General features: G+C 49.9%; 2 protein-coding genes across 2 annotated transcripts; both read right to left on the bottom strand.

Moving 5' to 3' along the window:
* Nucleotides 1-609: 609 nt before the first annotated feature.
* LOC108921448 (uncharacterized) lies at nt 610-3,883 on the bottom strand. The gene is made up of 10 exons (XM_018730922.2): nt 3,829-3,883; nt 3,453-3,579; nt 3,175-3,293; nt 2,776-3,006; nt 2,347-2,502; nt 2,068-2,252; nt 1,801-1,983; nt 1,604-1,695; nt 1,019-1,188; nt 610-867 (listed from the first exon to the last, which is right to left on the bottom strand). Exons 1-10 carry the CDS (start codon nt 3,844-3,846, stop codon nt 610-612), a joined length of 1,539 nt encoding a protein of 512 aa, XP_018586438.1. The 5' UTR covers nt 3,847-3,883.
* LOC108921449 (vitellogenin-like) lies at nt 3,850-9,758 on the bottom strand. The gene is made up of 11 exons (XM_018730923.2): nt 9,627-9,758; nt 9,065-9,135; nt 8,669-8,834; nt 8,327-8,464; nt 7,895-8,062; nt 6,395-6,498; nt 5,343-5,508; nt 4,729-4,914; nt 4,238-4,390; nt 3,895-3,973; nt 3,850-3,860 (listed from the first exon to the last, which is right to left on the bottom strand). The coding sequence occupies exons 1-11, from the start codon at nt 9,756-9,758 to the stop codon at nt 3,850-3,852; spliced, it is 1,374 nt and encodes a 457-aa protein (XP_018586439.2).
* Between the last annotated feature and the right edge of the window lie 1,455 nt (nt 9,759-11,213).

Below are 11,213 nucleotides of genomic sequence, written 5' to 3'. Positions count from 1 at the left end.
TTATAAAATTATTTATATGCAGCTGTATCGAGTGACAACGTATGGGATTGACAACCACCTGGACTTACACAACACCCGCCACAATCACATTACATTTTTTCGAGTCCCATCGTTTGGTCATAACGTCTAGTGACGACCGCGCCATCTGCTTTACGATAACTGCCAATATAAATAGCCAGCAAAAAAGTGATTATTCATTATTAACTCAGTATTAACTACTGTACTCACTAATAATCGCCTGTACTGCGTTTCATTTTATAATTACTGCACTCTATTGTTACTATGATTATTTATTTATTATTATTTTATCGTGAATAATGTGTGACGGTGGAAAGAACACAGCTAAGCTGTATTACGCCACACAGCATACATGCATTTTAATTGTTTCCATAAATACTACCGTTGTTACCATAAATAGCTTCCATACATGCTGTGAATTCTACTGAATTACATAATAATGCAGATGATAATACAGTTACAGGAAGACACACCTCTGAACACACACTGCACCCAAATAAAACGGAATAATATTTTTTCAATTTGTATGTGCCGTACGTGATTCACCATGGCATTTACCATGATTTTTACTTGTGCGGCCGTCGAACCGGTTCACGCTAACGATTGTGGCGCTTGGCCAAAAAAGGCCGGAGAGCCCTGTTTTAAGCCTTTGTTAGACACGGCTTGGGAGGAGCTCTTGGGGAGCCAACCTTGAACCTGGATGCTCTTGAGCGGGTGGCGGATTTTCAAGAGCAGCCGCTGTTTGGGGGAGCTGAAGGTGAAGTCCAACGACAGGTCTCTCGGGATGCTTGACTGCGGCGTACCCAGGAAAAGGTGCAGGGAGGCTTCCGTGGGAAGCCAGGAGCCCTTCTGTAACACACACAGGCTCTGTTGTTCGGTAGTACAACAGACAGACGACACCGAAGAGCGCCCCCTGTCTGCAGAGGACCACACCCGACCTGACCCAGCTGAGCCTTTCCCATGGTGAGTTTACACACAACAGAGTAAAGTCCCAGTGCACCTGAGGTATCAGTGAGTACGCAGCCTCCAGGAGGTACTGCTGAAGGCCTCGATCCAGCTTCTGCAGCCTGATGGACAGGAGAACCGGCCCAGGTGGGGGCAGTGACACAGCACCCGGGGACGAGGGGTAGGAGACCTGGCTGCAGAGCTGCCATCCAAGCACCCTGGACCCTGATCGCCAAAAAGACGACGTGAAGTATTTGGCAAGTACTGGTCATGATTACAGCTGCTCCTTAACTCACGACATTATAACATACAGAAATTACTGTATGTGGGGGAGCTGGAAGTGCAGTGCTTGGAGCTGCTGCCTTTGGATCCAAAGGTCACAGGTTTGAATCCCACTTCTAGTTGTAGAACCCTGAACAAGATATTCTCCTAAAACAGCTCCAGTAAAATTACCCAGCTGTATAAATGGGTAAATAATTGTAAGCAGCTTATCACTGTGAGGCACTTTAGATTAGAGAGAAGTGTCAGATGAATGAATATATGTAAATGTTTACAGGGCAGGAAGGGTGGGGTGTCCCGAAGCGACTGACTCGGTTAGCCAAATTCGATCGGTCTCATTTTGGGTCTTGGGGATACTCACAGTCCTGGGGACTACAGGTGGTCCTGTCTGTGTGGTCCCTGGAGACTCTCAGCTCCTCCCTGTTCTCCCCACTCACACTGTACATCCTGGAACTGCATCATGGGGCAAAGAAGTGTGGCTTCAACCACAGCAACCCAGCGGAGAAAAGAGCAGAGAAACACAGCAGCGGAGGGGGAGGTGAGAAAAGGTCTTGAAACCTGAAATGAACGATGTCCAGGCTGTCCTCGGGAGTGTTGAGGGACACTTTCAGGTCCTGCCCTCTCTGAAGCTGAACACCTCCATCCAGACTGGTGGAGCTTCGAAGGCCCAAGAGCCACTCAACCCCTGCCCGACCACAGGGGCCCTCCAACCCCATCCGGGCCGAGACCCCCACATAAGCACTGAGAGAATGAGAGCGGGAGTGAGTTAAGCTCAGATACTTGGGGGTTCGAAAGTCAACGGTGGCAGACAGGCCCAGAACTCACCTTGGTTTAACATAGCCAGAGACAGAAAAGTGGGACCAGCTCTTGAGGACGGCGCTTCCCTTGATTCGGATACTCAACGAAGCAGACATGTTGACAGCCACTTTGATGGGCCACCCAGATAGAGAAGGTAGGATCAGCTCCTCCGTGGCCAGTACGGCCTGACGGTGAAACTGGACATCCTGACCCTGAACGGGGGGAGAAAAGGACAAGCCAGGGTCTTGTGCACATCCAAGGGAACATTTATTTCCAGCTCATCCTGCATGTCAACGGATCCCTCACCTTCAGCAGCCGGACTGCCATCCCAGCCAAGCTGAGGGACAGCTGCCTCCCTTGAGCGGCGACATCATCACAGGTGATGAAGACCAACTCACTGCCGAACACCTTTACGCCGATCCCACAGCGCAGGCCGTGGTCAACTGGCTGGTGCCCTGTGAACTGAACCACAAGGCAATTAGATCGGGATCGATTTCAGCTTTTTCTCGTTCAATGGGCTTACAAAAATATTTGCCACACACCCTTAGCCAAAGCAACTGGCAGACTGTAAAGCTACCTGTACTGAATTAAGTTCTGACCTCCCAAAATCTACCCAATTAAGTCTTTCGTTCGGACTGCAACACTTTGAGAGCCAACACTGACCCAACACAATCAACAATTATGCAGTGTAACTCTTGTCCAAGTAACATTATGTTGACGTCTCCATGTTCTAACCATAGCTCCAGCTTGTCTTAGATGAGAGGACCTGGCCTGGCAGCCCCCCTTCTCCCCCTGTCCCGGTGGTCCATCATCATTGAATTCTACTGTCCCCTCACTGCTCCTCTTCTCCCTCATGACAGGATCTACGGGGGTTTGAGGGCCAGAGTCGTCATGCGAGGGGGCAGCTTCGTGGTGACCAAACAACTTTCTGAGAAGGGGATCTGCATTTTCTACACGAAGGTCAATCTAATAAAGGAAAAAAAAAAATCACCCAGATCTTTGACTTAGAAGGTTAAAGGTCACTCTTCAGCTATTAGACAAATATGGTTTTTTTATTGCAGTCAGTTGTTTAGTTGCATCTACTTTTGTTTTCATGATTTGTAGCATCCATAAAATGCTAATGGCCAGTCTCACCTCCAGCAGGTTGAAGGCTCTTCCCAGGATGTGGGCGGTCAGGTTGACCATGGCAGAGCGGGGCACAATGGAGCTGGGGGCAAACACTAGGGCTCCCTCCATGTTGGCAGAGCCAAACCCTGCCACATAGACAAATCAGCAGTCACCATATCCCATGGCAGCTATTTCATCAGCCAGCATATCTTACCAACAAAAGAACATATTGCAATTATCCTGAATTCTTATTTAGGCCTGGAACCAAACTGAAAGTATGGTTGATATGAGTTGGTGCACCATACCTGTGTCCATCGTCGTGTCCATATAGGATGAATATTTCCAAGTCTCCCCTTCAAAGTCTTTGCTGATGATGTCATCAGGTAGCATCTCCATGAGGGTTTGCTTCAGAGGGTCATCGGTTTTCTGAATCTGAGTCAGATGACTCCAGACATAGGAGCCCACTGTCAAGACATGTAGCCCCTTCCAGTGAAATCTTTAACGATTTGTTGAACTGAATTGGAAAATTTATATGAATAATTTTTAAAAGTCAAGGAAAATGACACAAGGTTTAGCAAACTGAGGTTAACACCTCCAGTGCCTTAACCTAGTAGAGTCCTTCAGGTTATGCAGTAGATGATAACGTAACCTTCTTTAGTCAGCAGACCCCAAGCTACTGACCTTGGCTGGAAGACTCATTCTTCAGCGTGGCCCTCACTCTGCGTAGAACATCCCGGTCTGGACAACGCATGATCTGCTGGTAGGCGGCGATGCGGACCTCAACGTCCTCCCGAGGGGAGCAGTACAGCTGCAGAAGCGCTCGTCTCTGGACAAGGAAGACTCTTGAGTGAATGTGGGCTGGGGATCTGCTTAAGGTATGACTCGTGACCCTAGGAGCTGTCTTGTGGCTCCTCAAAAGGTCAAGAGCAGGGATTTGAAAGGTTTAACCTGTTACAGTAGATTTAATTCCAGCTCCAACAACATGTTATATCAGAAAGGCTATTAAAGCAACTGTCTACTTCCAGCTGAAGTTATTAACACCCCAACAGGTGTTAAGATCACAAGCTCAACTTGATGTTCAGATACTGACGTCTGCTGTGCAGGGGATTCGCCTGAAGGCCTGGATGGCGGCGAGGCGAAGCTCCATAGGAGTGTATTGGCTCTGGGCACACACCTCAAGCTCAGGGATGAGGGTGGCAGCAGCCAGGCCGGCGTTCCCCACGGCTTTCAGCACGTGGAGCTTCTGCTCACAAAGGAAGATCATCAACATCATCTTAATGGTCAGGGCACGGAGAGAATTTAGAGTTAAGCACCACAAACATCACCTGCATGATAAATATAAACAAAGCAACTAAGCCCTCATCTCCAACTCATTTATCATCATTGTCATGTCCAATGCCGTGATTATCTTGGTCATTATCAAAGTCATACTCATTCCACAACTTCCATCACCATCATCATCTCACCAATCTCCTTATCATCACCATCGTCGTCGTCATCATGCGTGCAACCACAGAACTGGTGCAACCACCATATCTTCTACACCTCTAATCATGAAATAACAAAATTCATGGGTGGTACCTCAGTGAGTTGTGACCCATCTCCTTCCCCACAGAGTTCCTCCAACATCTCCTTGAGAACCTTCAGCAGCTGCTGGACCTGGGGCAACAGGCTGCAAGGCGATGTCATTCTCAGGCACAGCGTATGGACCATGGAGGACACGGCCAGTAGCGCCCCAGTGCGGGTCTCTGGGGACTGCAGCAGGCCCTGGGGGCACGAAGTGGGGATTAGAGGAGCAAATTGGGGGCAAACGCTGCCAACGGCTGCCGAACCCCCCTCCTCAGATCTGATTACCGCCCGACTTCATTGGCGGAGACACATACAAGCACAGTGTGGAGGGAGTCTTCGCAGTGGCTTCAAATTAATTCACAGCTACCATAAACATTCACAGTCATTTCTTCCAGTGCCAAAATATTCATACATTCGGGCTCCAGAAAAAACATTCAGAGATGCATTTCGTTTTACTTCACTTCAGCATCAATGCAGCCACTTCTGATTTGAATTCATCAAAAGTTCACCGTAAGTCCAGCGTGCGTTGAGTACGTGTGCACCGATTCATATCGGAACATATCTTGGATTGAGCTCAGAGGACGGACCGGCGACCCCGGGTCTGCGGGCCGCCCAGCTGTACTCACAGTGGTGGAGCCGACCATGGCGGCCGAGGGCCGGGAGACGAAGGCGAAGGCGGACAGGAAGGAGGACACCCTCTCGGGCTCCAGCTCGCCGCTCCGGAGGAGCTCCGTCATGACGGAGACGCAGGCCTCCGATCCGCACGCCGGCAGGGCGTCCAGCAGAGGCTGCCTGAGGCCAACCCGGAGCAGATCCGAGGGACAGTAGAGAGAGCGATAGATCAGGAATGCTGATGACCAGCAGGACAAAGGAGGGGCTACACTGCAGATGTCTGAGTTTTAGGACCTCAAGGCCTGTGGACACAATGTTGGTGTTAAGACCTTTTTTTTGCATTATTTGCCCCTCGGAGAGCCATTTTCCCCACGGATCAGCCCTCGAAGGGGAACTCGTCTACAAGGAGGACTTGCATAGAGCTGCTGTGGTGGGGCATGTGGGGGATCGGTGCCGCCCACTCCTCAAACAGACCCCCCTCTGTCCTCCCGGTGGGCGGCGGCATTGGGAGCCTTTGAGGGCCCAGCGGGGGGAGGAGTAGGGCCTGCGCACACTAACACCGCACAGCCTTCCTGGGGGTGTATAACTGCACACATCTAGGGGGTCTGAGAACCCCTCCCACAACACCGAGCTTGGGGGGACCCTTAACCGTGGGAAGGGCCCCCGCAGGACCCCTGTGTGTGCGCTACCCATGGGGCCAACAGAAGAACACAGACCAATTGTACGAAACACCAGTTGTATATTCCTATGTTCCTCTTTAATATTTCATCACAGCAAAGCATCTGCTAAATAAATAAATGTAAATGCTTCTCAAAGCTCCTTAGAAAGTTCTAAGATAACATGAACGTAATTTCATAATACTGAATACAACACAAAAGGGCTTTTCTAATCATCAGAGCACATCATCACAGTTAGGAAATTTCTTAACCCTGTAATAATTTTATTAATCACTATTAAGCGTCTTATTACTAAATATTTATTGTACCGATAAGTAGTATTATTATTATTATTATTATTATACTAATAATACAACTATATATACAATGGCAGAGGACTGACCACTGACCAGTCATCGCGACACTTGAAGGAGGCCTCCTGCCAGAGCTGCTGCAGCTGCCGATGGGACAGGACCCTGAGCTGGAACACTAGGTGGAGGAACAGGTCCGCCTGCTGAAAGATCGGGGGAACGACGGGGTGGGTCAAGAGCCGATCTCAGACACTACGGTTTACAGACATTGCGGCCTTGTTCCAAAACCTGCCAGTGACGGTCTGGCTCTAGGACTTCGAGCCCACCGTCGACCGATTGAGAGCGGGATTCAGTTATCCACGAATCTCAATAACCCATGAACACATGTAGAGTCACAGCAGAAACACGTTTGTTAGCGTTAAGTGCTTTACATGTGGATGGTGAAATCATGTATCGGGTACGGAGGTCAGCAGGTTGTGGGTTCTAAACCCAGGGAACCACATTCTCCTCACAATGTTCTCGATGCTTCTCAGTGAACATGAGATCCGTGGGGCGTTCGAACAGTAACCGCTCTTGACGACCGCACCATCGGCTGCCTGCTCTCCTCCTTGACCACATCGCCGCCACAAACGCCCAACTCAAACGTGAACCTGTCTATCTGGCCTCCTGAGCCCTGACTTGTGCCCGGTTCCTGTGTGAGGACTCCGCCCTGGTTGTTTGTTCAGGCCCAAGAGCCCTTCGGCCCAGCAGACCTCCACGTGCAAACCTTTGGCTTCCCGAGGGGCACCCGTGTGGCCCTAATGTCAACAGGGGCTCAGCTCAATCCAGCAGGGGTCTGGACCATTTGAGGAGGAAGCCGCAATTTTGGAAAGGAGCTCCGCGCTCTTTGGGTTTTGCCCTGAAAACATTCCTTTTGTGTGCACTCAGTCTAAAGTTTCAGAAAGTGCTGTTCTGCAAGGTCCGGGTCAAAGAGCACCAGCAGGAGGCGAGAGGACAAACCCGATGACGTTCGGACCTAAGCTGGATGTATTTTACTTTTTTAATTGGTGCCTTAATGTTGTTCGTTGCTCATAATGTCTAATGAAACGAAGGTGACTGATCTGGCCAAAAATGAACTTTCATTCATTCATTCATTCATTACTGCTCGTCCAGTGCAGCATCAAGGTGGTCCTGGGCTTTTCCCAGAAACACAGGACAGGAACGAGGGTGCACCCAGGGTAGGACACCAGTCTATTCGTTTAGTATCTCATTATGGTAAATATTTAAACACCAGATTGAAATTCATCATAAGTTTTGGGTCTAAACCAATACGCCTGTGGTGCTTTTTTTATTTCCTTGCTCTTCGTGCTGGTGTTGAGATGCTGTCTTTACCTGCTGCTGGTCAGATTTGATGGCACACAGTCTCCTCACTGTATCTGCTGACTCCGGAGTGTCCGGTTGCCTAGCTCTGGCCGGCCCCCCCCGTTTCATCCTCGAAGCGCACATCACCGGAGTACACCTGTAGGTCTGTACGAAGGTGAAACACAATGTTTGCTAAACCATCCTAGTCTCGGGAATAGGACAGAAGCATCCTCGGGCCATGCGTTCACCTTGGCTCACTGGCGCCCCGTCCTGCGCCCTCAGCAGAGTTAGGGTGGACACAGAGCGGACACGGGCCCCCACTGGCCGGCCGGCGAGCGGCGCCAAGCGCACCGTCTCCGTACAGTTGACCTCCTCGGTTGCCGAGTCGCCATGGCGCTGCACGCACTGCACGCTGGATTCCACAGCCTGGCATACGACACATGACATCACAAGCTCTGTGTGATTTTAAAACACATGGTGTATTACCGTGGAGAACAGGGTAAGCATGTCGAGCATATTACTGTGTACGAAGATAATGATAGACACTCGTGGGGCTTCTTCTCAATCTTACCGATAATCCTAACCCAACCACCGATCCTAACCGCTAACCAGAACCCTAACCCTATCTCCATCCTAACCCTAACCCTAGATCCCTAACCACCTCTGACCACCATGTCCTGGATGACTCACATTGTCCTGGGACAGTGGGACCGAGTGCAGCCAGAACCCGGCTAGCCGGTCGCGCAGGCACCCCCGGAGGTCCCGCGTTTTCACCAGGACCGACCCCCTCCGCTCGTAGTGGCTCACGCAGGTGCCGTACACGTCCGTCTGAGTCCGAGGGCCCGGAGAGATCACGGAAGAGCAGCAAGAGTTTCACTATAATACTTTGAGAATCACAGAACACGCCGCAGGCTGGAACAAACTAGAACTCGGCGCAAATCTCGGAATCGCGCTCTCCTTGGGTGCAAAATTCTCCGGCTGTCCGGGTGACATACGAGTGGCTCGGCTGCTCGTTGAACCCGTCGCTCTCACCTCCTTCACCGTTTCCCGAGGGTCCCCGGCGTGGGAGGTCTGCAGCATGCTCACGATGGCCCTCTTGATGTTGAGCGCCCAGACGGGGTCGCCCTCCCAGGGGCAGACCTGGGCGACCTTCCCGTCACGGAGGGAGAACATCAGGGGGTTCCTCTCCAGCGCCTCCCTGGGAACACAAACAACAGATGGGCCCGGGGGCCTCCCGCCACCGCCCTGCAGGGGGTCTGGCCGTCACACACCGATACACTTATTTCTGCCCCAGGGGTTTCATTGGAGTGGCCTCTGCGTAAAGGCTTCGGGAATAACACTTGTCAGTGTATTGGAAGACAGCTCCACACTGGTACTTTGCGTTTTTATTCACGCACGTTACGGCGAAAGGAACGCGCCTGCATTTACCTTAAATTTTTAGTGCGCTGTGCTGAATTCTCCTTCTGCGGCGAAACTCTCTTTATCTGGGAGTTCCTCAACTACGGCAACGATCAACGGTGGAAACCAGGCGTCAGGGACACACAGTTGAATGGAAGTCAGAAAGAAACTGAAAAAGTGCAGCTGCACAAATCAGTCCCATACACTCACAAATCAGTGCATCCCTATGCTTAATAATAAGAATAGTAATAATAATAATAAAATGGTAATAAATAAAGGCAAAGCTGGTATGGTGGCATTAAAAGCATCGTCTCAAAATGCGTTACAGAGAGACGATAGAGGGTAAAATAAAATAAACAAATATGGTACATAGAGTAAAACAAAAAAGAATATTGGATAAGACCTTCTTAGAAGTTACAGTGAGATGTTGAAAAAGGACAACAAATTAATATAAAGTGGAAATAACAGCAGAACAAGTGACTGAGCGAGAAGGGAAAAGGAAACACGTAGAATTGTGATGCGAGGGCAATTTCGCAGAACCGCTCGGTTCCCAGATTCTCTAAAGTTTCGGGACGAATGTGGGAGGTGTGACCTTCATCGTGAGCTGGCAGCCGGGCAGCACGTCCACGTCGAGCAGACAGTCGAGGGCGAGTCCGCTGCTCTCAGAGGGCGCGTGCGGCGGCGAGCTGGTGCTCACTGTGCTGTACCTGTAGGTGTACCTCATCCCTCTCGGGTACCGCGGGTCAGAGGTCGCTGAAAGTACAGCACCTGGTACAGTCAGACACCGAGCACCTTAAGTAATGCTGTCAAAAAATGATTACTCAATTAAGAAATGAGGCCTTTTACGCTGTCCAACGGCCAGCATGGTTGCGGTACAAATACCGTGTTTTCACTAGTAGGTTTTAATTTCAACAGATGGCTTGCCGGGCTGCCGGGTATCAACGAGATGATGTTTTCTCACCAGTGCAGGGAGCACCACAGAGCCCATCTGCCTCCCTGGAACTGGAGCCAGCTATCAAAACACAACATCACGATGACGGGCAACAATGAACCGAATCGGGGATCGCAGGACACTTGTATCGCATCTCCATGAGGGGCGTTCAGATCTGTTTAATCCCCCCTTCTCGTTTCACTGGGAAGCAGCAGGAAGAAATAAAGCAACTAAAAGGAGAAATCGCTGCATTTCACACTCATTTTAATAAGCAGAGTTTCATTTTAGACAGTCTGGTTGCTGTGGATTTTCCATTTTTTTAAATTTTTTCCCCCAAAAAATTGATAAGTAATGAATTAAAAAATTACCTGTTTTGAAAAAGTGGCTCAATAATAACAAAACAATAAAATTCCGTTAAAAAAATATGAAATGCCACATATATATTTTTTTCCTCATGCTAAATAAATGACAAATAGCACAGACCAGGAAAATGTAACGACGACAAAAAAAGTGATCTAATGAGTTGCAGTAAGCCATGAAAATGATGTGATATTGGAAAATCTAACTGGATGATGAGCTACAAAACTCCACTGGTTCTTGGACACAGATTCTTGTCCTGAGATTACTGGGAAGCAAAGGTTGCCGAATACTTACATGTGACGAGAGCTGCGAGGAGCCAGAGGAGGCCGAGTGGTGACATGGCCAGCGGCAGTGTGTGAACGGCAGCGCGCCCACAGGCTCCGCACGAAACATCCCGGGGTGGGGGGCGGTTTTGCCTGTGAATGGGCCCGCCTGTCCGCCACGCTGACCTGCACCCTGCGTGCCGCACGAGCGGAGCCAGCCAATGGGCAGCATCCTCTCACCGACACCCCGGGGGCGGGTCACGTGCCCAAACGGGGCGCCTTCATCTGGACCAGTTATGAGGCCCCTGTAACCTGACAAGCGTTCCTTAGATCGAGGGCCGACAGCTAGTACATACACACACGCACACACACACTCCAATCAAAACATCTAAGAACCGTGCAGGTAGGGTGTGACCTAACTTTACACCGGTCCGTGCAGGGTTTTTTAAAAAAAGAAAAACCCAGTTTACATTGTTATTATTATTATTACATTTTATTTATTTAGCAGACGCTTTTCTCCAAAACCAACTTCCAATGAACTCTATGTAGTGTTATCAGCCCACACATCTTATTTACCGTGGTGACTTACACCGCGTCGCTCATCCATACATCCATCGGTGGAACA

Source organism: Scleropages formosus, chromosome 25 (genome assembly GCF_900964775.1).
Source record: "Scleropages formosus chromosome 25, fSclFor1.1, whole genome shotgun sequence".
NCBI classification, from domain to species: domain Eukaryota; kingdom Metazoa; phylum Chordata; class Actinopteri; order Osteoglossiformes; family Osteoglossidae; genus Scleropages; species Scleropages formosus.
Note: the sequence above shows the minus strand (reverse complement) of the source record. Positions and strands in the feature narration are given on the sequence as shown.